Source organism: Mirounga angustirostris, unplaced genomic scaffold (assembly GCF_029215605.1).
Source record: "Mirounga angustirostris isolate CCGP_5_RB_7025 unplaced genomic scaffold, mMirAng1.0.hap1 SCAF_1, whole genome shotgun sequence".
Lineage (NCBI taxonomy): Eukaryota > Metazoa > Chordata > Mammalia > Carnivora > Phocidae > Mirounga > Mirounga angustirostris.
In genome coordinates, this window is record NW_026991709.1 from 215,515,120 (window position 1) to 215,542,061 (window position 26,942).

At 61.8% G+C, this 26,942-nt stretch overlaps 1 protein-coding gene and 1 long non-coding RNA gene across 12 annotated transcripts; one reads left to right on the top strand and one right to left on the bottom strand.

Annotated features, from left to right (window-relative positions):
• Window positions 1-67: 67 nt before the first annotated feature.
• Window positions 68-12,795, bottom strand: PTBP1 (polypyrimidine tract binding protein 1). Of its 6 annotated transcripts, none has more exons than XM_045863510.2 (15): window positions 12,642-12,752; window positions 10,075-10,105; window positions 6,598-6,673; window positions 6,142-6,314; window positions 5,912-6,058; window positions 5,649-5,819; window positions 5,444-5,554; window positions 5,198-5,372; window positions 4,878-4,955; window positions 4,018-4,166; window positions 2,876-2,909; window positions 2,347-2,439; window positions 2,051-2,267; window positions 1,793-1,870; window positions 68-1,648 (listed from the first exon to the last, which is right to left on the bottom strand). In XM_045863510.2, the coding sequence occupies exons 1-15, from the start codon at window positions 12,647-12,649 to the stop codon at window positions 1,516-1,518; spliced, it is 1,674 nt and encodes a 557-aa protein (XP_045719466.1). In that variant the 5' UTR covers window positions 12,650-12,752; the 3' UTR covers window positions 68-1,515. The 6 variants fall into 6 exon arrangements, with proteins under 6 accessions (XP_045719466.1, XP_045719467.1, XP_054361066.1 ...); XM_045863511.3 differs by lacking the exon at window positions 12,642-12,752 and adding an exon at window positions 11,180-11,871; XM_054505091.1 differs by lacking the exon at window positions 4,878-4,955.
• A 133-nt stretch (window positions 12,796-12,928) lies between these two features.
• On the top strand, window positions 12,929-26,763 carry LOC135361909 (uncharacterized). 6 transcript variants are annotated; one of them, XR_010406058.1, is made up of 6 exons: window positions 12,929-13,046; window positions 14,628-14,744; window positions 15,656-15,886; window positions 21,933-24,693; window positions 24,877-25,102; window positions 25,784-26,763. It is a non-coding gene; the product is annotated as an uncharacterized LOC135361909 (long non-coding RNA). The 6 variants fall into 6 exon arrangements; XR_010406060.1 differs by lacking the exon at window positions 14,628-14,744 and having other exon boundaries at window positions 25,784-25,888; window positions 26,261-26,763; XR_010406063.1 differs by lacking the exon at window positions 14,628-14,744 and having other exon boundaries at window positions 21,933-23,073; window positions 23,389-24,693.
• The last annotated feature ends 179 nt before the right edge of the window (window positions 26,764-26,942 follow it).

The window sequence follows — 26,942 nt, forward strand, 5'->3', positions numbered from 1 at the left end:
GCTCAATTCACACGGAAGAGGAAACAGCAGTGAAGACGAACAGGCGGAATAAAGAGGAAATCGAGTGCAGGGTGCAGAGACATTTATTCCAAAGTCCAGCAGACTGGCCGGGGGCCTCTACAATGTGAGCAGGAAGAAAGAGCCTACAGAAAAGGTCGAGTTGTAAAATCGCTTTAATTCGGTTCTCTCTGCATTACAAGCCGTAGGGTGGGCAATGGAATGTGCCGCGTCCCCCTCACAATACTGAGCCTGTAACTGCGGGTTACCAAAATATACATCTGTGTCACCTTTATAAAAAACCATGTTTGCTGCCCCTCGTTTTACAACAGGTATAAAAAAATTATAAATATTTACACCCTTGTTCCACCCCAACACGGAAACTCGAGGGTCCAGGCCCGGGGGAGGGGCTGGCCAGCACACGGTCTGCTCACAGGGGAGCCCCGTGGACCCTGAGCGCAGGACGATGTGCGGGAGACAGTTAAGACTCGGGGGCCGCTGTCCCACTTTCCGGGCCCCAGCGTTAGAGGCAGACAAAAAAAAAAAAAAAAAAAAAAAAAAAAAACTTTGGTCCAAAATCTGCAGGAGAGCGGAAACCCTGAAAGTTTTAAGAGCGCTCGTCCCCCCAGAGGGAGGACAGGTTAGGTGTGAGTAAGGCATCTGGAGGTGTCCTCGGGAAGGACCAGGCTCCCCTGCGCTGGCCCCCAGCCGGCCGCCCTGGAAAACTAGGTCCTGCCCTGCGACTTCATTACAAGGAATAAAATAGAAAAGTACAGTATGCAAGGTCATACCACAAGGAGGAAATGGAGATTACACTCATACCATTTTTATCTTGCTATATAAAAAGTTACTTAAAACTAGGTCTTTTGCATATAAATGAAGAGATTAGAATATTTGGTCAACTGGAAGTATTGCTAGGCACGGGTGTGTGCAACTGCATCGAAGCCTAATACAGAGCTTACGGTGGACAGAGAGCTCGGAGCTGAAGGAGGACAGGGATGGTGCCCTCGGGGGCTTGCCCCGGGTCAGGGGCGAATCACACACTTGATTAAACGGATTGGGGGTGCCGGCTGGACCCTGCAGCTCACAGCCTCCCGCTGCACCAGGCACATGATCCCACGCGGGAGGCCCACCCACCGGCCCCCGGCCCCCCGCCCACGCGTCTGCTGCCGCGAGAGGGCCCTGCCAGAGCAGCGGGTTTTAAGGCACAAGAAAGCCGAGTCGAGGTTTGGGAGCGCCCACCCCACAGAGGCTGCAGAAGGCACGGGCTTGGGGGGCTGGGGAGGGAGTGGGGCACACTGTCCACTCGTCACCAAGAGCCTGAGGCCGGCACCCCATCTCCCCAGGGTGAGCAAGGTGAATTGGATTTAATTTTTTTAAAAACAGGTAAACTGATTTCTCTTTTAAAAAAATAAAATCTCTGGTCTTTTAAGGTCACTTCAGCTGCTTTTTAAAGTGGCTTTTCTCTGGAATGATGGAAGTTGTGGCCGGGCGCCGGCAGGCTGGTCCACGGCGGCCCTAGATGGTGGACTTGGAGAAGGAGACCCGCAGGTGATGGTTCTCGCCCAGGTCGTGGTTGTGCAGGTCGATGAGCGCCTGGATGGCCTCCTCCACCGAGCCCATCTGGATCAGCGCCATCTTGCGGTCCTTCCTGGGGGGCGGGGGCGGGGGAGTGAGGGCGGGCTCGGGGGTGGGGCCTGGGGGCAGAACAGAGCGCGAGGCAGGGCACGGACGCAGGGCAGGGCACGGGACGGGACGGGACGGGACGGGACGGGACGGGACGGGCGGCACTCACTGGAAGAACTTGAACCCCTTGACGATCCCACCGTTGCTGGAGAAGAGGATCTTCAGGTCGTCCTCGGACACGGAGGGCCTGCAGGCAGAAGCAGAGAAGGGGGTTGAACGCTGCTGCTTCTCAGGGAAGGCCGACCGTGAGGAGCTGCACGCCGTGGCCCTGCAGGCGCCAGGTCCTCCCTCTCCCTCCGGCGCCACTCAACTCCCGACAGGACCCCTCCCCCCCCCTCCCCTGCCCTGCCCGCCACCCAGCACCTACGGGATGTTGGAGAGGTGCAGCGTGGCCGAGGGCGGGAAGATGTTCTGGAAGTTCTTGGAGCCCGGCTTCTTGAAGCGGTGCAGGGGGGAGTTGCCATAGTCCTTGGTGAGACCCTGGTCCTCCTGGCCCTCGCGGGGCAGCTGCACGTTCTGGTGCTTGGACAGCGTGATGCGCACCGGCTTCCCGTGCAGCTTGTGCCCGTTGAGGTGGCTCATGGCTGCGGAGGCAGGACGCGTGGTGACCAAGGCTCCACGGGCACCAGCCCAGGGGGCCCCCGCCCGCCCCACAGGCCTTACCCAGCTGCGCCTGGCTCCCGTCCGCCATCTGCACCAGGGCGTTCTCCTTCTTATTGAACAGGATCTTCACCCGCTGCACATCGCCGTACACGCCTTCAAGAGCGCAGGGACAGGGGCACTGAGCCGCCTGGGGCCCTGCTGCCGCCTCCCCCGCCAGCCCCCACGCCCCGCACACCCCGCACAGGGCTGGCTCTTCCCGAAGGTTTGCTTATTCTGCCTCTGGGCACCTGCGTCTAGTCACAGGGAATGTTACCAGGAAGACTACCTTCAGCAGAGAAGTCATAAAATCCAGGAAAGGTCAATGGCCAAGAACCATCACTTTAGCATGCTACCAACACGTTTTAACTCTTCGAAAAGCATGCAGGGCAATAAACCATGCGTCTACGGAATCAGAGTAAATACGCAAACCGAAGGCAAGCCACGTAACGAGGCAGAATGCCCAACTGCAAACTCATAGTACATCTTAGGGCGTCAAAAATAACCTCCATTAAATGAAAACAAGGTAATAAAAGTGTGAATGATAACATACCGAAAAGAATAAAGAGGCTTTGGGGTGTGACTCTCTTTAGAGGACAGCAGAGCAAGGCAGCGAGGGACAGGGAAAGGGAGAGGTCAGGGGGCGAGTTGCCAATCGTCCACCACGAGGAGGCAGCCCCACAGGCGTGCAGGTTGATGGATGATGAAGTTGTCAGGATGTTAATATTCAAGGGCAGGTTGGTTTCCGGAGAGCAGGGTTTGAGGGGGAATTTTGTTTTTTTATTTATTTATGGTTTTGTTTGGTTTCAAGCAACAACAGGAAGCAGAAGTACCGTGCAGTCAGTTGGCAAAGAAATTCCGGATCAGGGCAAGAAAAAAAATTGGGAAAGGGGAAGGGGAGAAAAGAAAAAAAGTAGCAAAAAAACATAGGTCAGTAAATACATAAGAAATACGAGCGCTCCATCAGTCAAGATCTACACACATTACAAGTCACAGGTTCACCTCGCGGAACAGGCAGGAGCGCGCAGCCCGCCCGGCGGCTCCGGGGCCGCCGCCTCCCGCTCGCCGCAGCAGGTGGGCCTCCGCACCAGGCTCACACAAGCACAAGGCAGAGCGAGTCTGTTAGTGGAGGGCTCCGCTCGAGTGGGGCCCAGACGCGCCCCCGGCCGGCCGCCTCAGGCCAGGAAGTCACAGGAGGGGCAGACAGACGACAGAACAGTCTGGAACGCTCATTAAAGCCGGTCCCATCTTTCGAGAGTGAAAGCCCGCGAGCCCTGGTCAGCTCCCCCGAGCGCTCTCCCTGAGCCAAACGCAGCCATGGGGATGGGCACAGCTTCGCCATCCCCGGGACCGCGGCTGCGGGCCAGCACCGCTCGGCAGAGGTGTCCGGCGGGCCTCTTCACACCGCGCCTTGTTCGGCTAGAAATCGTAAGGACTGCTTTCACATATCAAAAAACATTTCGACTCTGCATCTTACGGAATTGGAAACGTAAACCAAGGCGTAAAGGAGAACAAGAGAACTCTGCGCGCTGAGGAAGGAGGCAGTGAGCGCGACCCGGGGTGAGACCCCCGAGGGACCCCTGGTGCCTGGGGCTGACAGGAGCTCAGCCTGCTGCCGTTTGCACTAAGACCCCAGAGTGGGACTCCCCCGCTCGTGCTTCCGGGACCCACAGCCTGGAAGGAAGAGGCACGTACCTCGGGGTTGAGGTTGCTGACCAGCAGGACAGAATTTCCTGCCCCTGCCAGGCCTGGGATGGCGATCCGGCCTGCCGCCGCCGCCGCTGCCGCCGCCGACGGAATGGCCAGAGGCGCCAGGGCCCCGTGCACGTTAGGAACCGATAGGCCTGGGGAGGGAAAGGCGGTCAGGAGGGGAGCAGCAGCGCCCAGCGTTCTCTGCCAAGAGGCCAGCACAGGTCCTGCCTGTTCTCATGCAACAACGGAAGCACACAGGAGGTGCCCGCGGCCACTCTCGGCCGGTGCAGCCTCTCCGGCTCCTCCTTCCTCTCCTCGGGGCACAGGTTGTGCTGGGTTTGGACCCGACTACATGCGCCAAACAGTACAAAGCTGCGCTCAGTGGATGCAGAATCGGGCCCCAGGCGGGCCTCGGCTGTGCGTGCATGCAGGCGCCCCTCACCATGCAGACGACAACCGGGCGGGACGCAGCAGGCCCGTGCCTGCCACAAGGGCAGGCCGGCCCCCGGGGGAGGGGGGGGCGCGCTCAGATGTGCCCACTTGGCTCATGCCGCTCTGCTTACCAGGCCACTTAAATTCATCTACTAAGGACACATCCCTCCAACCACCGTGCGCGCTCGTCCTCGCCCGGGAGGTGCTTTAAGGGAACCAGACCAGAGACTGTGGGGTTAGCGGATTCTCTGCGTGACCCTGTCCTACGACTGCCCTGTCCAGGCTCCTCGGGGAACCCAGAGACCCGCACCCAGGAAGGCGGGCTCCCCCCGAGACTGCGCCCACGTCAGCTGCCCGTGGAAGCAGAGCTACTGGAAAGGTGTGTGGGCATGCACGATCGACGGCGGGGACGAGGTCAAGTGTTTGAGTACCTGCGGCTTGAGGAATTGCAAAGGTGGGAGGGAAACCAGCTCCTGCATACGGGGAGGCTGACATTATACCAGGTGCACCTAGAAACAAACGAGACACTAATCATCGCACCCACCGCCTCCGCCGCGAGCGAGGGCTGCGTGGGTCCGCGGCCCCACACCCGGTGGGCGGTCTGGGCCGTGGGCTGTGCTGGCCACGCAAGGAGCACCAACCTCCCCGGGCAGAGTCGGCGTCACGGGGCGCCTGGGGCACTGAGACTGAGCTATACGTCCTCGCCTCCCGTGGCACGCAGCAGTCCTGGGCACCAAGCCGGGCGTCTTACCGAAGGCGGCAGCCATGGTCTGGTCCAGCGAGGGCTGGCTGTCGCCGGAGGGCAGGTCAGGGCGCGTGTAGTCCCGACTCTTGTCGTTGTTGTACTTGACGTTGAGGCTGGTGAGCTTGGAGAAGTCGATACGCAGCGTACAGCAGGCGTTGTAGATGTTCTGCCCGTCCAGCGACTGCGGGGAGAGGATCGTGAGCGGCTGGGGCCTGTGTGCTGGCCAGGCGGGCATCCCAGGGTCCTACTCACCAGCTTGGCGTGCTGGGCGCTCACGGGGTCAGCATACTGCAGCAGCGCCTGGAACTGGTTATTCTTGGTGAAAGTGATGATTTTCAGAACTGTGCCAAACTTGGAGAAGATCTGCGAGAGAAGGAGCGGTCAACCTCTGCCCAGCGACCCCCGTGGTCTGGACAAGGACCCGAGGCAGCTACAAGTACGCCCCCGGTCGTCTCACCTGGTGGAGTACGTCCAAAGTCACCGGGTAGAAAAGGTTCTCCACAATGATCCGCAGCACTGGGCTCTGGCCGGCCATGGCCATCCCAGCGTCCACCGCGGCAGCCGAGGCGGCCAGGGCCAGGTTTCCTGATTGCACCGAGTTCACCGCCTGCAGCGCTGCCTGGGCCCGCTGTGGGGGCAGAGGGGGGCTTAGGGCCTGCGTCCGCACCCCAGGCTCCGTCCTCGCCGACTCCACCCCTGCCCCCGGCCCCCGGGACGCACTGCCTGGTTGGGAGAGCTGTCGGTCTTGAGCTCCTTGTGGTTGGAGAACTGGATGTAGATGGGCTGACCTCGAAGCACAGCCGTGACCGAAGTGTAGTAGTTCACCATGGTGTTGGCGGCCTCCTCTGTGTTCATCTCGATGAAGGCCTGGCAGGGCAGGGGCGTGAGCCAGGACCTCACCCCAGGGCCTTCCCGGGAAGGGGCGCTCAAAGTTTGGCTGGGGTGGGTACCTGATTTTTCCCTTTCAGCATCAGGAGATTGGTGACCTTCCCAAAGGGCAGCCCCAGGGAAATGACCTCGCCCTCGGTGACGTCGCCGGGGAGCTTCCGGATGTGGATCACTCTGGAGGGCACGCCTGCACTTCTGTTGTCACCCTTAAACTTTTTGCTGTCGTTCCCATTTGCTGAAAAGAGGAATGGTTGGTAGGGTGTAGAGCACCGTCCGGGCTCCCATGAAACCAGCCTCCTTCCTGACTCTGGGAGGCCACCACGAGGACAAGGCAGTCCCCAGGCCTGGTGTCCGCCCGCCTGTCCGCCCACAGGGAAGTCAGGTGAGAATGAACTGGGCTCCGGGTCACAAGGGCCAGGACCAATTCACCCCAAGCATCCTCCAAAGCAGCAGAGCACACGCAAATGTACGGGAGGAAGCCCCCAGCCAGGGAACTGGGGACTGGGCTCAGGGGTTACCTGCAGAGGCCGAGTTGCCGCTCATGATAAAGGGTCCGTTAGTGACGCAGGCAGAGAAAAGCTCGTCGGATCCCCGCTGGAAGAGAGAGGGGTGTGTGGAGCAGGGCAGGACACCGGACGCCCTCCCCGCGACCCCGTGCCCACCTCCCCACTGCAACGTGGCCTTGAGAAAAGACCACTCCTCACTCACATTGCCTCGTGGTCCCAATCCCAAGAAACTGCTCCTTTCCCAAGGGTGGGGTGGGGGACCTGCCGCCTACAGGGGCTTTGCCCGTGTGTCACTTCCATTCCACGTTCCGCAGAACCCTTCCCATGTTCTCGTGGACAGGGCCTCATGCCAACAGCCACACGGAGCTGAGCCCAGCCCCACTCTGTCCTAGAGAGCTCAGCTGCAGCCCTGCCCACGTCAACACTAGGGGACCGTCTTCGACGACCACAGGGCCACTGGCAGGCCCGGGGAACAAAGCCCCCTTGTCATGCTGCAGCCACTCGCTCAGCCACAGGAGCCTGCCCTATTTTCCAGGCGTCTGAGGGAACCTGAGCCTTGCCCTCGTGGCTTTCAGACACACAGAAATACTACCTCTCCACGCAGGCAGTGCTGTCCAGTGAGGGGCGGGGGCCCCTGGGTGAGCCCCTAAAGGGCCCAAGGAAGCCCGTTTGTGCACGGCTCCCTGTGACTTGTGGCCTACTGCTGTCTCTCCACAAACAACCTGTTCACTCGCTGGTCTCCGCGTGATTGGGATGACTCCCCAGAACCACATCAGACGGACCCGGGGCCTGGGCAGAGGCAGCCCTCTCTCCCACTAGCTGAGGCCTGAGCACAGAACCACTCTCTGCAAGGTGAGGGGCCACACCAGACGCAAGCACTCCTCAGCCAGGGACCCCACAAGCCGCAAGGACTCGGCTCCCACTGCATGCTTCTGCCCTCTGCAGCCCGGACCCCAAGACCAAGATCTGTGTCCTGGGCTCCATCACAAGGAACCAGGAGTAACTCCTTAAATGGAATCTCTGGATACAAAACTGGAAACCAGAAAGAGTTTCAAGGCCCCAGCGCCCGGTGGCAGGAAAAGGAGAGACCGCCCCACCTGGGCCTCCAGCAGCTTCACCCCTTCTCCCTCAAACTGTCTTTTCCACCTGTTTATGCCTTCTCAAGGACACCGTCTCTCTGCCCCTCCTCCAAACTGCCTGCTTAGCAGCCACACAGCCATCATAACGCCCAGGGGCCCTCCCCTGGCCAATGCTGGGGTGCCCTAAAGCCCCTCAGACCCTGCACGCCCAGCATCCAAGGAGACCAGCTGAGGGAACCCCGAGAGGTTCACCGACCGCCCTCTGGATAAGGACCGGGAAGGGCTGCCCCACGCGGCTGAGATAGCTACAGTGGGCTTGTCCCCGAACCCAAGCCCAGGATGGGCTGGCGTCTGCAGAGGTCCCGCCAGCCCACAACTCTGTGGAGCCCACGGGCCCTAGGCCACCACTGACGCAGAAGCGAGTGCCCACGCGTCAGCACCACGGCTCAGAAAAGGGGCCGAACGGTGAGACTTGGTCCCAGGCCCAAGTCTGACCGATACAGCAAGACAGCGAAACCGGCCAATCGCAGGCTGTGCTTCCCACACCCGAGACCCCAAGCGTTCAGCGCACATCCAGACCCCACCTGCCTGAGCCACAGCAAAGCCCCTTCTGTCTCTGGACTCGGGCCCTGACCTGCCCCCCGCATCTGCTGGCCATGCAGCCTTAAAAAGGGCTTCTGGGCCCCAGCCTTTGACCAGGGATGGGTGGGCTGCGACTTCCACGAGGGACAGCTTTCGTGGCCACCAACCCCCCCAACAAGGTCTCTGAGGACCCAAGCGCCCACCTGTCAGCTCCCACTCCCACGACACAGGCCTGGGGTGCTCAAGAGCACTCTTCAGCACAGGGACACCAAGGGACCCAAGGGCGGCTGCCTGCAAGGGCACCGACATTTTGCAGGGCAGAACCCTGTGCCCAGCTGGGCCAGGCCAGGAGCTCTTCCCAGCCAGCACTTGGGGAGGCCCCACGGGCACGTACCCTGGAGTCCGTTTAGTATCAACAGGAAAAGAACCCTCAAGCGTGTCCTTGCTGCTCAGCTCAGGGCAGCTCTGCCGTCAACAGCAGTGAGGGGACCTTCTCTTCTTCCATCGGCATCTAAGAACCCTGACGGCCTCCCTTCCTGCACAGCTAGTCCTGATCCTCCGCAGGCCGCGTGCAGGTTCAGGGGGGACGTGCTAGCGGGGAGCCTCAGCCCTGCAGGATAGGAGAGGGTGCCCCCAGGCTTTCTGTCCATGCAGGTTTGATTCTGGAAGCAAGGGTCCCTTGGGAACAGGATGGCCAAAAGGGGGCCATTCCAAGGACAGCCACTGAAGACCTGCTCCAGCTGGAGAGCGGCTCCCACAGAAAAGGGGAGGATTACCCGCAATCCAGACATTTTCTGTGATTGTTACAAATGCTCCAGGTGAAAGTCCCTCGCCCCCTCCTGCCACCAAACAAACAGGTTTTATCTGCAGGAAGATCAGCACAGGCTGCGTGTGAAGACAAAAACCCACTTGGGAAAAGTGAAACCCAGCCCAGGCACCATGGCCGACTGACCAGAAACCATCTGGCTGCCTGCTCAGGTCACTTGAGCCACCTGCAGGGAGCTCAGGAACCACGGCCAGGGAGGGAGGACTCCCCCGGCTCCCAGCCACTGCCAGGACGCAGAGCTGGTAACCGGCTAACCAACAGTGCTTGCAGTCAGCCCCAGGATTCCCCTGGAGGTCACATTCCTGGGCACACGCAGGCCTGATCCTCAACTAGGCGCAGAACCACCTTGGCCCCACTTCCTGTGGGGAGAGAGCACCCCCGCCAACTCTGCTCCAACGTTTGCCCTTCTTACTGCTCAGACACAGAAGTAACATGACTCTTACTCAGAAAGGACACAGACCTCTCCTTTTCCCTTAGTTCAGAAAGGTTACGGGAAGCTTAACAAAAACCATCCAAACCACACCATCAAAGTAGCCCCAACTGCCTCAGAAACCCCGTGTGTCCTCCAGTCCCAGCACCCACCCCACAAACTGCTTGGGGGCATAACCACATTTTGACTTGGCCCCCACCAAACCAGGGGTGCTCAAAACCTCCACGGGCAGACGTCCTCGTCAGCCCCACCGCACAGCCTGCTTCAACCGTGAGTGGGTGAAAGCAGGCCTCTTGCCAGCTCTCAATTTCAGGACAGGGAGCAGGGACCTAAACTAAGGCCAAAGGTGCATTTGCTGCTGAGGGGCCAGTGGGCCCACAGGGCCCGAAATGCACAGCCTGGGCTGGACGTGATGCCGCTGGGCAGAGGGAAGGGCCTGCAACTGGGACAACGCTGGGGCACTGGGGGGAGAGGCGGTGCCGGCGCTCTGCAGGGTGAGCAGACGGGCCCTCGCGGTCAGCGCAAACTCAGGCTGAGCAAGCGTAACGAGGAAGTCAAGCCAAAGTGCCTACCTTCGTACCAACTGCTATATCTGGGACAATGCTGTAGAGAGAGAAAAAGGACAACAGTTAGCCAGGTGTGCTGCCCATCTCAGCAGGAAAGGCTGGGCAGGAGCGGCCGTCCCCTGGTCCCTGTCCCAGGGGTCCAGAGAGCCCACAGCCGCTGCCACCAGAGTGCTGGGAGGTCCCCCCATGGCCACCAGCTTGGCCTCTGGCTGCACGACACCCCCCACCTTGAAGCCCTCTGCTAACTAGACCGCTGAAGGCAGGGAAGTGAGCGGCGTCCCTGTCACCTCAACTTGAAAAGGAGCCACCATTGTCTTCCAGCTCCCCTCCCTCCCAGCAGGACCCCAGGTCCCGCCTCCGGACCCGCCCAAAACAGAGACACGCCCTTCAAAACCCCCAGGAGGTACCCTTGAGTCGAGGCTCAGGTATTGCGGTCTGTTTTACAAAAAGTGGAAGCACTCTGGGAACCTTCTCCAACAGGAAAGGAGACCAGTGAAAGGTGGGCTCAGAGGCCCTGGGGTCAGAGCTCTGGACGCAACGCTGGAAGGATGGAAGGTTCCTGGGGGGCGGGGGTAGCTCGCCGAAGGGATCAGATAAAATTAACACAGGTTACTCATCAACCTGGCTCCGCGTGACTGGACTTTCTCCCCGCCTCAGGCGGGCTGGACGAGGGCGGGAAGAAAACGTGTCTACTGGAGGGTTCCCACAGCTCTGCACGCCTCAGCTTAGTGCCGCCCAAGGGCACTGGTGTGGCCCCTACAAACGGACCGGGTCCTAGCCAACTCAGGGAGCGTCGGCCCAGAAGGGGCCTTAGTCACCCCCGTGCTGAGGCCTGGCTGCCCCGTGGACGGAGCCACCCGAGTTGTCTGTCACTCGGTGGCCCCTGCCTGGCCCGGGAAGGCTGTCTGTCTCGGACAGGGCGGGAGGGCCTGGGGCCACCACCTGCACTGCCGACCTGGACAGAGCAGCTTCCTGCGCTGTTTCCCTCTTTGGTTCTGAGAGCTCCTGGTTCCGTCCCTCCCGCCCTCGGCGAGCCAAGCTTGCAGGACACAAACCCTGGGGTGTCCTGGCCCCAAAGCACCGCTGTGCTCCTGGGGTCCGAAGTCCTCACCTGCCCGTTCTCTCCAGGTCCTATTCCTTCGCAGCGGGGCCTTTACCTCCCCGACATTCGGAAAAAAGAAAAACAAAAGCCCACAGCCTGCTATCAACATATCTTTTAAAAATCCCCGAGCCAAGAAAAAGCCTCCCAGAAAACCCGAAAGAATGAAAGGCACGCAGCTCCGCGGCCGCTAACCCGGAGCGGCTCCGGCTCCCTACTCCCCGGGAGGGCCCCCCCGGAAGCGCTTCGCCCAGACGGCCCCTCTGCGGAGGACGTGCGAGCCTTCCCCGCGCAAGGCCACAGCGGCCACAGCCCCTGCCCGGGGGGCTTCCCCGCCAGGCCTGGGGTCGACTCAGCCCGAAACCGGGCATTTCAAACCCGAGGCGCCGGGACACGTGACCCCCCAGGCATCCGAGCCGCCCCGCCCCGCCCCGGGGGTCGGCCCCGGGGCGCACGGAGGGCTTGCGCAAAGCTCCGCGTCAGGAGAAGAAGGGCAGCACCGCCGCGGGACCCTCCAGCTGCCGAAACCGCGGCGCCCACCCCTCCCCCACGGGGAAACGGACAGTCCCCGGACACGCGGGACGCCCTCGTCGGCAGCTTCCACCCTTTCCCCCGGACAGCAGCCTAGCGCCCGAAGACAAAGGTGTCCACCGACACACGCACGTCGGCCCCGAGGCTCGGGACGCGCGACAAGCCGGCGCCACGACGACCCGCCGCGCGCACCGCGCGCACCGCCGGGCCAGCTCGCGCTCCGGGAACGGCCGGCCCGCAGCGCCCCCCGCGGGCGGGAACAAAGGGGGGCCGGGCGGGCCCCTCCCCGGGCCCCGGGCCGGGCGCGCGGCCATCCTTTGTGGGTAGCCGGGGAGGGGCCGGGCGGCCGGCGGGGGCGGAGGAGAGCCCGCGCCCTTCCGGGCAGGAGGGCGGCGTCTCCGGGCCGCGCCCGGGCCCGCGGCGGGCGGGGGAGGCCGAGGGCAGAGTCCGCGCGGCGGGAAAGACCGCGCACGCGCAGAGCCCAACGGGAGGGGGGCGCGGAGAGCTGCGCACGCAGGCGCGGGGGCTCGACGGGGAGCGGGAAGGGCCACACGGGGCGCGCAAAGAGGGTACGGGGAGCTGGAAGGCTCACACGGAGCACGCGAAAGGTGGCGCGTGCGCGCGGGGCGCGGACGGGAAGCGCGAAGGGCCGCGCGACCGCCTCGTGCGTTCGGGACGGGGCGCGCGCAGGCCGGAAACGAGCAGAACTCGGGCCCGGCCCATTCCCTCCAAGCCCGGGAGGCGCTGCCCGTTCGGCGCCCCCGGCAGCCTCCCCCGCGCCCGCGCCCCAGACCCAGGGAGGGGAGGGACCCCGGAGGCACCCGCGAACCCGGGCGGAGGCGGAGCGACGCGCGGGCCGCGGCCCCGAAGAGACCCGGGCGGCGGCGAGGGGAAAGATGGAGCGCGAGGAGGTCGTCGGGGAGCGCGGAGACACGATACTTACCCGTCCATTGCACACAGAGGAGACCCGCAGGGGACGGAGTGGAGGCGCCGGAATAGCAGGAACCGACCCAACGGCTCCGAGTTATAGACTCACAAAATGGCGGAGACGCCCGAACACGTCCCCCGCGCGCTCTGCCCATTGGCTCCCGCCACGGAGAGGGGGCGGGGCGGGCGCCGCGGGCCCCTGCCAGCGCCTCCCAATGGCTAGGAGGCCGCTCGAGGGGTGGAGCCAAGAGGAATGGCAGGCGGCCATTGGGGAAGGCGGCCGTCCGTCAGGGCTCGAGGCGGAAACGACCCGTGGAGACGGGGGAGGGGAGAAAAGGCGGGATCATATCACGGAGCCTGAGCCAGTGAGCGAGCTGCTCTCCTGCGTGGGGCTTTGCGGGAGAAGCCATCTTGAGAGTGGGTACGTGGCGAGTCAGGCGGCGGGAAGCGTGCTTTCCACCAGGCTGCCGCCATCTTGCAAACGGGCAGGGTCCGTCCACGGGCATGAGGGTAGAGGGAGGTGCGTCGCCATCTTGGAGTCGGGCAGGGGACCTATGGGGCTCCATCTTGCTTTTGGGCACGTGGCTGAAAAGGCTGATTCCAACAGAGACCTTACTCCTAGGTGGGCATGCGGGGAGGTGGAGGCCGCTTAGCCCGTCCCGGACTAGCCGGGGCTCCGTCTGCTCTGCTGATCTCTGGTTTTGAGAGCGCGATGTGGTCAGGGATGGCCCCCGACGGCCCTTTGTTCGCCCCGGAGCAGCAAAACCCGGCCGCAGCCCTCTGCCCTGGCCGCAGGGATGGGGAAACTGAGGTGGACCTCGCTTGCTTGCGCTGCAGGCCATCTGTAACCCCAGGACCGCCAGTCGGGAATGTTCCGGTGGATTTAGGAGAATCTCCGACACATTCCCGTGGATTTGCTCCCTCTTGAGCTGTGCTTTGGGCACCACGAGGGCCAGCAGCTCATCTTCCTTCTGGGGGGACTGATGCCAGGGATGCCCCCCCAGAGCAGCGGGGAGGGAGGGGGACATGGGGTGTCCCAGCCCAGGGGGAGAAGAGCGCAGCGGACGCCGGCAGAGTGTGTAGACTATCAGAATGGCGTTAAAACCCACTCCCCATCACAGCCCTCCCAGGGTCCTGGCCCACCTTGCAGCCGGCAGCCCCCACACCACGGGCCCCCTGCCTGGTCCTGACCTAATTTACACAGGCCTCCCGTGTGCGGCTGACCCTTTCGGAGACTCTTCCCTAAAATACACTACTCCCTCTTTCACGCCCCTGTCCCAGGGCCTTTGCCAAGGCCCCTCATCAGAACAGCCTCGCCTGGGGCGCCTGGGTGGCTCAGTCGGTGAAGCATCTGCCTTCGGCTCAGGTCATGATCCTGGGGTCCTGGGATGGAGCCCCACATCGAGCTTCTTGCTCGGCGAGAAGCCTGCCCCTCCTCCTGCTCCTGTTTTCCCTCTCTCTCAAATAAATAATAAATCTTAAAAAAAAAAAGGAAAAGAAAAGAACAGCCTCTCCCGATGTCCCCCGTGAGATGGTTGAGGGTAATACTTCTCATTTCCACAATGCACGGGAGCTCCTCGGCATCAATTCAAACACAGGCCAGTGTTAGGTAGAAAATGTTGGCAAGGAGGCCAAGAGGCCCCTGAGGGAGGGGTCTGTGGCTGAGATGCGGTCCCCTGTGTCTCAGGCCAGCCCCTGAGTCTTGCTAGATGCTGGAACCCCGAGGTGAAGGGGACAAGGCCGGGGCTCTGATGAGAAGCCACACTGATCCCCACAGTTAGAAGATCTGCAGGCTGGGAGGTATACAACACAGATGTATTCTCCTGACTCTAGAGGCCCCAGCGTGTATGGATTAGGTGCTTCGTGATGGAGGGAGGCCTTGGGGGGCCCCAGGGGTCCCCACAGTCCTCAGTGCCCAGCGTGTGCCCCAGCGTGTACGGATCAGACGGACGCCCCTGACTTCAGTAGGAGCCAGCCCGGCCTTCTCTTTCTCCCACCCCAGCCATGCCCACCAGCTGTTTCCCTCATTAATGATTTAAGGATGATTGTGGACGTGTGAGCACCTTTTATTCATTTGCGAATTTTGAAAAGGATCCTCTCTGCGGCAGGAGCGAGGGAGGTAGGAGCCAGACTGGGGTGGAGAGGGCCCGCATCCCAGGCCCTGGCAGGGAGACCTGCTGGGGCCCCATTCCTCTCTTTAGATCAGATGGGGGGGTACAGTGCCTCAGTTTACTCCTTTGTCAAAAGAGGCAGGACCAGACTAGTCCTCCATTACTGCCCTGTGGGCTTTCCCCTGTGTTTCAAATGGAAATGGTTAATAGTTTCAGAATATTTATTCATGTGTTTGTTTATCCATGCCTGGATTATAAAAGCAGTTGGGTGGGGGGCAGGGCAGGGGTCCAGGGAGTGGGCTTGGGGAAGTCACCACATCTGCCTCCCAGCTTCTCTGAGCCATTCTCCAGACTTCTGTTCGAGCAGGGGCTGGGGGAACCAAACAGGCTGCCCCCAGCGCCTCCAAGCTGGAGCCCCACCCCTGCCCCAGCTGGGTGGCCTGGATCCTGGCCTGGACCACAGGGAGCTGGGAGGCAAAACCAAAATGGCTTACTCTGGCCTGATGATACATCATAGCATGCCTCCTGCCCTGGGGTGGGGGCCATACTCCCCAGTCCCAAGGCTTCTAGCCCATCCTCCTCTTCAATTAGGGTAGGAGCCTCAGGCTTCTCCCTCCCCCCACCTCCCGCCAGGCCCTGCCCAGCCCCCAACCCCTAGGGGAACCCCCGTCCCTGCAAGGTCCTTCCTGTGAATTGTCATGGTCACCTCTCAAGGGCCTTCTCATCCCGGATCCCCCATCCCAGATACAGCCACTCCCCTCCCCAAACCCAGAAACCCTCCCTCTCTCCAGGCCCTGCCCGAGCTGGAGCTGTCTCTTCACGCCAGACAGCCTGACCACGTACCTCTCTGTGCGCTTTCCTGTTGTAACTGTTTAATCCTCAGCTAGGAAATACTTTCATTTCCTTTTCCCAAATACAGTGAGGTTGAGTGAGCCGCCTGAGCCTCCCAGCCTGTATGAGGCCCCACCCGGCTGGACCCAGGCCGCTGCACCTTGGCTGGGGGCGCTGCAGAGGGGTGAACAGTCTAGCCAGTCCTCCAAGGGGTCAGCCTAGAGTTACCACCTGACCCAGCAACGCCACTTCTAGCAAACACTCGCCCTCAGCTGCAGGACTCAGCCAAAAAGTGGAGGAACGCAGTGCCCACCGGCAGGTAAATGGATACCCGACACGTCTACCACATGGGCACGTCCCACGGCCGCGAGCAGGAGCGAGGCGCCCACACGCACGGCCCCGGGGACGGACCCCGAGCCCACGACGCTCAGGGAGGGAACCAGACACGGAAGGCCACGTGGGGTGTGAGTCCACGTGGGTGACACATCCGGAGCAGGCTCATCTGCGGACGGGAAGGGTGCTTGGGGGGCGGGGGCGGGGGAGAAGGTGGGGAGTGACCGTTGATGGGGCGGGGACGCTCAGGGAGGGACCCGGACACGGAAGGCCACGCGGGGTGTGAGTCCACGTGGGTGACACGTCCGGAGCAGGCTCATCTGCGGATGGGAAGGGTGCTTGGGGGGCGGGGGCGGGGGAGAAGGTGGGGAGTGACCGTTGATGGGGCGGGGACGCTCAGGGAGGGACCCGGACACGGAAGGCCACGCGGGGTGTGAGTCCACGTGGGTGACACGTCCGGAGCAGGCTTGTCCGCGGACGGGAAGGGGGCTCGTGGGGGCGGGGGCTGGGGGGTGACGGCTGATGGCCAGAACTTCTTTCCTGGTGTTGAAATACATATTCTCAGATTGACTGTAATGGTGGTTGCACAGCTCTGAATGTACTAAAAACCACTGGACTGTAGACTTTGAAAGGGTGAGTAAGGCTGTGAATTATGTCCGATAAAGCTGCTTTTGAGAACTCCTTCCTATGCAGCTGGGAATGCCCTCCACTGGTGAGGACGGGGTGGGTAGAGCTGCGGCCCTTGGCAGAGGGGGCAATGGGGCGACCGCTTTGGAACACGGGTTGGCGGTTTCTTACAGAGTCACCTGCATATTCTCCCAGAAGTGCAGGCCGTCCAGCTCCTGTGTGTTTACCCAAGAGAAATGTGTAGAAACAGGTAACAAAGCTTTGACAAGAATCTCCCTAGCAGCTCTTCATAAATAACAGCGTCGCGCCAGAAAGAACCACGGCGCTCAGCAAGCCGGATCGGAGACCGTTGGTGGTGGCCCGCATGGCCGAGAGCTAGGAAAGCTCATGGCGGGACCCAGAGCCCCCCCCGCCCCCCCCAAGGGGCAGATCGTCTCTCACAGGCACTGGCCCGGGGCACTCTGGGGCCGCCCACACACTCGGCATCTGGGGACAAAGCTTGGTGATGGGGACGCTTTGCCATGTGTAAGTTAGAGCTCCGTAAAATTCAACCAAGAAAATACTGTTGATTCTCATTCTTCCGCAAAGTCCTGACGGACACTGGACTGTGGAGCCTGGAAACGGCGCTCTGCAGGAACTGGGGGGAGCCCCTTGGCCAAGCATTGCCCCCTACCCGTCGTCCCATGCGCTTCTGTTGAAAGACACCTGACGTGGTGCGTAGTACGGATTCACTAACGTCAAAGTCACAGGCGACAGCGCCACGGAACAAAGCACATCCAACACGTGCATTTTCTCCAAAAGGCACATCACGGCCTTCTTGAGGCTAGGAACCCTTGGGGGCCGATTTAAAGCACAATCACCGTCAAAAAGCACAAACATGCAAAACACATGCACTAAATAAGCCTCAGAAAGGGACCTTCTTGGGGCACCTGAGTGGCTCAGTCGTTGAGTGGCTCAGTCGTTGAGCGTCTGCCTTCGGCTCAGGTCATGATCCCAGGGTCCTGGGATCGAGCCCCGCGTCGGGCTCCCTGCTCCGCGGGAAGCCTGCTTCTCCCTCTCCCATTCCCCCTGCTTGTGTTCTCTCTCCCTCTCTCTAATAAATAAATAAAATCTTTAAAAAAAAAAAAAGAAGAAGAAAGGACCCTTCTTTCCAGCCAGACTGACACCAGGTGTTGCATTGCCTGGCTCCCTGCTGGGCTGCGGGACCGTGCCCACCAGCCATCCCGGGTGGATCTGGAAACGACTGCAAACACACCAGGAGGATCAAGTTACAATAAATTTGACAAATCTGCAAAGAGACCATATAAATTCATTTACAAATAATTACAAACAAACTTCAGTGGGTCGGTGAATTTGCAAATCCAGGATCCGTGGAGAATGAGAATCTACTGTAATTTGAATCTGCACCACCCAGGGTAGTGGTCCCTGGCCCCACGTGGCTATTTAAACCATGCTAATTACAATGAAGTGCACGGAACCGTTTGGATCCCCATCACACCAGCCAAAAACTCTGGGGGCCACATGAGCACAAGGTGGGGAGGGCATGTCCATGGTGGTGGGGAGTCCAGTCCCCCAGCTGGATGCTCGGCTGCTTTGAGCCTTTCCTTTTGCTGTTCTTTGCGGGACCAGAGGTCCACCTCCCTGTATCAGATGCCCCTTCCAGTCTTTCAGGCCCCCCGATGTGGGCGGGTGGATGGGACTGAGGAGCAGGGCTTCCTGGGAGCCTGCTAGACGTCCCAAAGAGCTGAGCGGGGGGAACAGCATTGAAGGCAGAGGGAACAGCAACCTCGGGCAGTAGAGGGTCTTAGAGGCAGGGTGAGGGGGCTGGACGGCGGCCGCTCTGCAGGGAGGGAAGCACGCAGACGTTAACCACCAACCTGGCAACGTCCAGCAAGACTCGGGGCGCCCTGCGTCTCAGCAGCACAGCCCCGGCTGGAGGATGTCCCACTGAAGACACCTGAGTGCCCTGTGCTGGGACATGCATCCGGACCGGGCTGGGGCGGCGACCGCGGGAGGGCGTGTGCAGGGAGGGCCTGGAAAACCCACCACAGCACTGGGAATCGACGGGGTATGCGCGCTTGTGGGGAAAGTCGAGAGACATGCGGGGGTGGGGGGGTGAGGCCTGCCCTCGGGAGAGGTCGCTCTTGGGGACTGCGGGCAGTGCCCAGGGTCACTGGCGGGCGGTTCCTGAGTCCGGGCGGCTTGCTCAGTTCTATGCCCGCGGGCGTCTGGATTAGTTACAACCACCAGCACGAGGATGGTTTTCCTGCTGACAGCTTTAGTGAGAGGCAATTTATACACCACGATTCACCAGTGTATGTCGTACTGCTCAACGGTTCGTAGTCCATCCGCAGGGCTGTGCGGGGTCACCAAAGTCAGTTCCAGAACCTTCCATCTCCCCAAAAGGAAGCCATGTCTCCATCTGCCGTCACTCTCCGTCCCCCTCCCCCCAGGCCCCCACAAGCCCCCTTCCCGTCTGTGGATGAGCCTGCTCTGGACGTGTCACCCACGTGGACTCACACCCCATGTGGCCGTCTGTGTCTGGTCCCCTCCCTGAGCGTCGTGGGCTCGGGGTCCGTCCCCGGGGCCGCGCGTGTGGGCCCCTCACTCCTGCTTGTGGCCGAGGGACGCTCCCTGCGTGGGGGCTGCATCGTGTTTGTCTGTTTGTCCCTTGATGGGCATCTGGGCTGTTCCCACGTCGTGGCTGTCGTGAGCTGGACGTGCGTGCACGTATCTGTGTGGACATGTGCTTTCACTTCTCCTGGGCGGAATCTGTGTGCGTTTCCTGGGGCAGCTGCAACACAGACCCACAGATCCAGCAGCTTAGGGGAGACTCCGGGTCCCGGAGGCCAGAGGTGGGGATGGGGCGCCAGGTGCCTGCCGAGGCCGCTCTCCGCGGCGTGCGAACTCTCTTCTCCCCGTGTCCTCACAGGGTCGTCCCTCCGTGTCCTCTTGTCCTCTTTCTGTAAGGACACTGGTCACGCTGGGCCAGGGCCACCCTTGTGACCTCGTCCTAACTTGGTCACCTCTGTAAAGACCCTGTGTCCCATGTGGCCCCCCACAGGTGCAGGGGGGCGGGACTCCAGCCCCCCTGTGTTTTGGGGGTGACGCGACCAGCCCGGGACAGACACCCGGGAGTGAAGTCGCTGCATCACGGGGCGGCTCGTTGTTTCGCCTTTTGAGGAATGTCCAGATGATCTTCCCCCGCGGCCGCTGCAATCTGCTGTCCCGCCAGCCGCGTCGAGGGCTCCTGTCCCCCCACCTGCACCCAACTTCACTGTTGCAGTCCCCTCGGTGTCCCAGGACCCCATCCCGACACCACGGGATTTCGGCTGTCGCTCTGCTTCGGCCCCTCCAGGCTGGTCCCCTGGGTCCCCTGTTCTTGTGTGGATGCCCTGGGCGGTCAGAGGGGGGCTGGCTGGGGTCCCGCAGGACGTCCCCAGGCTGCATTCGTCCCACCGGGGCCCCCGCTGCCCACGCGGCTCCTCCCTGCGGACGCTGGCCCTGTGTCCTGGCCGGGGCCACGCCGTCCGTCCTCGGGGGAAGGGGTCGCTGTGTGCAGCCCCCACGGGGGGTGCGGCGCAGGGTCTCTCTATCAAGGTGTTGATGGCACAGATGCAGGCCCAGGAGGTCCGTGTCGTGTCCGGACGTCTGCTGGGCAGTGGGCTGAAGGGAGGTGGACACACACGCAGGACCGAAGGCGGCAGCATCAGCGGGGGTCCCGCCCCACAGGAAGTGGCGCGGGGAGAGAGCGAGGCAGGAAGGGGACGGCCACATTGAGCCGGGGGGCGGGCCAGTCCCCGGGGAGCCGGGCGCTTGTGCACGGGAGGGGACCACAAAGGCCTGTGGTGGGTTAAATCGTGGCCCCCACACGCGTGTCCACATCCTGACCTCCAGCACCCATACCCACCACCTTATTTGGAAATAGGGTTACGACGAGGTCGCCTGGGAGTCGGCGGCCCTAAGGCACCAGCCAGCGTCCTCGTAAGAGGGAGATTCGGACACGGACGCAGGGAGAGGCTACGTGGTGACAGAGGCAGAGATGGGGGAGGCGGCCATGACCCTGGGGGCACCAAGGTCGCTGGCGACACCAGGCCGCGCCCTCCCACACAGAGCCGGCAGCCCACAACTTGGTCCTGGCCGCCCAGCCTCTGGATGGGAGAAGACTTGTGTGTCGTCCTTCTATGGAAACCCCGACTGACCATGGCCCTTGGTGACGGTGCCACGGCCCCAGGAGACGGGTCTTGCCCGCGAACCTGGGGGGGGGTCCCAGGCAGGTGGAGCCACGGCTGTGAAGACAGCAGAGCCCCGGCTTCCTCGGCCCTGCAAAATTCATGACGAGGAAGGTGTCTCAATTATGGGGACGCAACGTGAGCCGGGCTGTAAGCGATCCCGTGGCCACCTGCCCACCCGCCACCCACCCGTCCACAGGTTCATGGGCACAGAGGGCTGGCCGCCCCAGCCGCCCCCTCCCCGGGGAGGAGACCCCAGCCCCAGCCTGGCGCACTGTGACCCTCCGCGGAGATGCCGTGGCTCCCATTGTTCTGGGTGTGAGACCCGCTCTCAAAGGGCCCGACCGAGTCGAGGCCAGCTCCACGCCCACTGGCCAGGGTTGGAGACGTCTGAGTTGTCACGCTGGGGGCTCCTGGCATGGGGGGGCAGATGCTGCCCAGGCCCCACAGGGTCCGGACGGCCCCCCGGGACAACCTGCCCCCCCCCAGGGTCCTCTGCGGTTACGCTCCCCGGAAGTTGGGCCTCCATGTCGGGGACGTGGGGTCCCGGTCAGAAACTACTTCTGGAAGGATCCCGGCACAGAGGAAGGAATGTCCTCCCACCCCAGGCAGGCCTGTGGGACTCAGGCAGAAGGCAGTACAGCCTCGGGTTTCATAATAGGTAACATATGAAACCCGAGACACCAAGCCTCTCGCTAGTGACCTCACAGCATCAATAGTTTATAGTGGGAAACAGACACTTGATCCGTGGCCCTAGGGCCACCTGCCTGGGCCCAGGGCAGCGCCCGGCCCCCCTCTTGGTCTGAACGCGCCTGCAGGTGGCCGATGCCGAGACCACCCCTCCCTGGAGCGGAGACGCTGTGTCACCGCCTGCTGTCCTTTGGATGGGCCAAGGGGTGGGGGCTGGCGGGATGGCGGGAGGTGAGAAGCAGCGTTTACTCCGAAGGGGAAACACGGAGCCACCGTTCGACCCAGACACGGAAGGCGTGTGGTTCCGTGTGGGTGACATGCCCAGAACAGGCTCATCCACGGACGGGAAGGGGGCTCGCGGGCATGGGGGCCTGGGGAGGGATGGCCGATGGGGAGGGGGCTTCTCGTCATTCCTCAGGCCTCTTGTCCGTATATTTTCTCACTGAACTTAAAATCTACGTATGTCAAACGCTCCTCACGCAGATTAGACGACCGCAGAGAGGAAAACGAAAGGCCAGCTGAAACGGCCCCGAGTCAGCGAGACCTGCCTTAGCGTCAGAGGTCTGCCTGGCAGAGTGGGCCTGTACCGGCTTGCTCCGACCAGAAGGCGAGGGCACCTGCTCCCCGTGCACTGTATGCATACCACGCACATGGCCCCGGGGTCCGTCAGCGCCTCCTAAGCCGTGGCTAAAAATTTCATTGACGACCCATCAGCGTTGTGTTTTCTGGCCACACATCTCTTTCCCGGGGTTTTAAAACCGGCCGGAGCCTTTTGCATCCACTTCGCCTTGATACGAGAATCCCACTGGGCCCGGGCTCTGCCAGAAACCCTTTAAACACGGAGTTGCCACAGAGGAGGAGACGAGCATCCCGGCGGTCAGCCCGGAGGTGCCCACGGCTGGTGTTTTGAATGCTGTTACCTGGAACGGGTTTTAAAAATTGCATTTTGTGGCTTTATTCTGTTTCTTCGATAAGAAGGTCCTCCATTCTCCCTTACGCCCACCTGGTATCCTGAAACTCCCTGGAGGATCCTGAAATTCCTTCTGAAACATCATATTTTAAAGGAAATTGTGGCAAAATGCACATAATATAAAATGTGTCCCTTTAACGGTTCCCTAAGCGCACAGCTCGGTGGCACCAGCCACACTCACGGTCGCCCAGCCATCCCCACCGTCCATCTCCAGAATCTTCCATCTCCCCAAACGGAGGCTCTGGAAAACACCATCTTTAACATGGTTCCTGACAGCTACACCTCCCGGTCCACCTGCCGCGTGGGAGCCCATGGCCATGGCCCTCACGCACCCTCATCTTGCTGGCCGAGCCCCTCCTGCCCTGGGCCCCTCATACTCGCCCCCTGACCTGGCTTCTCGGCATGCACTCACGACTTGCTGGGGGCCACGGGCAGCGGCCAGCCCTAAAGCCAGGCACTGGTCAGCGCACGCACGATTCTGGCTAGCCTCGGCCCCCCATTCCACAGGGGTCACGAGCCTCCCCGGCACAGATGGCCTGGGACCTGCCACCGGTCCAGTCCTCGGTCCCTCCAACCAGCCCGACAGCCAAGAGCCTTCCTATCTGAACAGCAAAGCTCAGCAAACAACAAGAAGAAAAACCCAGAAGAGCTGAGGTGACGGTCTTTCTTTCCCTAAAACCCAATGTCCTTATTTTTTTAAAGAAAGCTACATTTTGCCTCCCACCCCAAGCTTCTCTGTCCAGCCAACAGGGTTTAAACTCCCAGACGTTCTCCTGGCAGAAAATTCTAGAATCAGGAGGGCAGGTGCAGGCCCCGTCAGTCGGCTTCTGTCCCCCTTTGTTTTCTTGGCGACTTCCTTTTCGCTGAAGATAAAATAGGTCCCAACAATAAAAACGAACTACTGAGATGTTCGTGTTTATCTGCAAAGCACAGCCTCTGGCCTCCGGAATGTTCTTGTGTCATTTCCAGATATTGTGTGGGGTTCCGGCAGAGTGCATGGACAGAGCTGGGACACGACCAGGCCAGGGCTCCAGAGACATGGTTTTTAAAATGCCCGTGTTTCTCCAACAACCTGCAAAGTTCGTGGTTATTTCTTCCTGTGACACTTGTCTCTGGAACCTTCCGTGGGGGCCCGTGTACACGCCAGACCGTGCAGAATTCGACCCACAAGGACCTCCGCCCAGACCCCCAACTTTGCTCACGGTGCTCAGCGCTGCCGGTGATAACTTCTTATCAAGGCCTCGCAACGGGAATGGAAGGGGGCCAGAAGGAGGGTTTGGGGCCGTTTTGATTGCTTTTTCGTTAATAATTCTCTTTGCTCCTGGGCTCGGAGCACAGAGAGGCTGGAGGGAGGCTGGGTGGGCCCTGGAGGCCCCACAGGAGGGGAAACCGGCCCACATGCCTGGCATTCCTCCTCTCCTTCCCACATTGTTTGTTTGTTTGTTTTAAATTAGAGTCGCCAGGAATTCCTTTTCCTTTCTGATTCTGCTGGGACTTTGTAACATCCTAGAACCACCGCCTGGCCAGGGCATAGAACATTCCAGCACCCTCCCGGCTCCATCCCCTCCCCAGACACCCACACTGACAATTATTTTTCCTTGGAGTGTGTGCAGCTAGCCACAAGCCCCCAGGTCTGCAAGGGCACCCCTGGCCACACGGGGCCCATGGCCCCTGCTGTCCCTGAGCCTACCCCCCCCCCCGTCAGCCTCCCCCGTCAGCCTCCCCCATCAGAACAGCCACCCCTCCTGACCTCCCTCCGTGCCTGCCCACCAGGCTGGGCTGTGGTGGACACCAGAGCCTGGATCCAGGGGAGGGGCACAGTGTGGATGCCCATGTCCACATCCAGCCTCCCTGGTGAGGAAACCGAGGCAGGTACTGAACTCACTCCCCGAGCGCCTCTCATCTTTCCACATGTCCACTTTATCCAGTGATAAAGCAAAGTTAATGTCATCGGTTTTTTTTTTTTTTTACTTATTTTTTTAAAGATTTTGTTTATTTGACAGAGAGGGAACACAAGCAGGGGGCGTGGGAGAGGGGGAAGGAGGCTCCCCGGCGAGCAGGAGACCCGCCCCCCCATGCGGGGCCCCATCCCAGGACCCTGGGATCATGACTTGAGCTGAAGGCAGATGCCCAACCGACTGAGCCTCCCAGGTGCCCCGAGGTCAACGTCATGGTGAAGCAGGCTCAGGATGCCAAACTCCGAGACATTTCCCTACCATTTTACACAACGCACAGCACAAGACAGAGTCGCACAACAAACAAGATACTGCAAGGGTAGGAAGGCAGTCCTTCCACCAGCGCGCCGGGAAGGGTGGCTGGGTGCGGCCCGGGGCTGCTGCTTGCTGGGTCTGCTCTGCTCAGAGGTCAGTGGGCAGAGGGTTCTCTGATGCGGTCAGACGGGGAGCGGTCAGTGTCTGGACCATCTGACCGTTTGCTGCAAATCCTCCCCTTTTGAAGGCATTGGATCAATCTTGGGCCTCTTGCCAGCTTGCTCGGGCCTGCTGATTATCAGGTTATCAGGTCTGGCGTTCTCGGCCGCAGAGCCCTCGGCTGCTGGTACCCGTGCCCGGCGTGAGTGACCCCGTCGTGCCCTCTGCACGCCGACCTGAGGTCCCCGGCAGGATGCCACGAAGCCCCGCAGCCCCCAACGGCTGTCACTGAGCGTCCCAGAGCCCAGCACGGGGTGAGCGGGCCCTCCGAGAGACACGGACTGCCCGCGGAGGGGTCCCGCCGAGGGATCTCGGGACGGTCCCGCGATGCGGCTCCCGGGGAGGGGGTCCCGGGGAGGGCGTCCCGCGGAGGGGGTCCCGGGGAGGGGGTCCCGCGGAGGGCGTCCCGCGGAGGGGCTCCCGGGGAGGGGCTCCCGGGGAGGGGGTCCCGCGGAGGGGGTCTCAGGGAGGGCGTCCCGCGGAGGGGGTCCCGCGGAGGGGGTCCCGGGGAGGGGGTCCCGCGGAGGGGGTCTCGGGGAGGGCGTCCCGCGGAGGGGGTCCCGGGGAGGGGGTCCCGGGGAGGGGGTCCCGCGGAGGGCGTCCCGCGGAGGGGGTCCCGGGGAGGGGGTCCCGCGGAGGGGGTCCCGCGGAGGGGCTCCCGGGGAGGGGCTCCCGGGGAGGGGGTCCCGCGGAGGGGGTCTCGGGGAGGGCGTCCCGGGGAGGGGGTCCCGCGGAGGGCGTCCCGCGGAGGGACAGCTGTGGTGGGAGCTGTTTTACTGCCCAGACCCCGACGATGTCTCTAAAATAGGAGCACAAGTCGCCCCTTGCAGAGTTCAGGGGCCAGGTCCCCGGGGAGCCCTTGACCTCGGGGTGCCGCTGTTGGGCGGCGCAGGTGCCGAAGCCTCTTCCGCGCGACCCTGACCTCCTCCTGGCAGGTAACATCCTTCAGGCCTCCGCGCAAGCCCGCCAACCTCAGTGACGCTTGTTGAAATGAGATTGTTCCTGGGAAATCGGAGAATCGGTCCTGGTTCAAGCGCGCAGTAGGTGCTCACATCCCAACCCCCCACCCCATGCGGGGCCTCTGTCCCTTCCTGTGGCCCCTCAGTCAGGCCAGCCCAGAGCTGCACACCAGTGGGTCCCAGCGAGTGACCATCAGCGAGGCCCCATCGAGGAAGAAAGTTGCTCCGAGCAGGATTCCTGTGTTTCCCTAAATTGAGAGGGGAAATTCGCATAATGTAGAATTAACCATTTTAAGTGAACAATCCAGTGGCATTTGGTACATTGACTATATTGTGCAACCGTGCCCTTTATCTAGTTCTGGACATTCCGTCTCCCCAACAGCAGTCCTGTCCCCCTCAGCCGTCACCCCCGCCACAGCCCCGGGCCCCCACGAGCCCCCTTCCTGTCCGCAGATGAGCCTGTTCCGGACGTGTCACCCGCATGGACTCACACCCCACGTGGCCTTCCGTGTCCGGGTCCCTCCCTGAACGTCCCCGCCCCCATCAACGGTCACTCCCCACCTTCTCCCCCGCCCCTGCCCCCCAAGCCCCCTTCCCGTCCGCGGATGAGCCTGTTCTGGACGTGTCACCCACATGGACTCACACCCCGCCTGGCCTTCCGTGTCTGGCTCCCTCCCTGAGCGTCGTGGGCTCGGGGTCCGTCCCCACTCCTGTCCACGGCTGAGGGACGCTCCTGCGCGTGGGTGGACACGTCGTGTTGGACATGTCACGTGTGTCGGTCCAGCCGTGGATGGACACTGGGGTGTTCGGGCCCCTTGGGCTGCTGTGAACAGTCTCGTGCTAGTGTTGTTGGTGGACCTGTTTCCGGCTGCTTGGGGCACGCTCCCGAGTGTCCACCAGGGACAGGTGGTGACCCTGCCTGACTGAGGAGCACCTGGCTCACCGGCTCACTGTCCCTCCCACCAGTGACAGGGTGGCCCTCCCGTGGATGCCGTGGATGCCCCTGACCGTGGGCCTCTGGACAGTCAGGGCTGCACGCGTCAGATCACATGCGGCACCTTCATCACTTGAGAGCCTGGTGCCCAGGAGGGAAATTGGGAAAGTCGGACAAGTTTGGGCAGCCCCATGGTGAGTT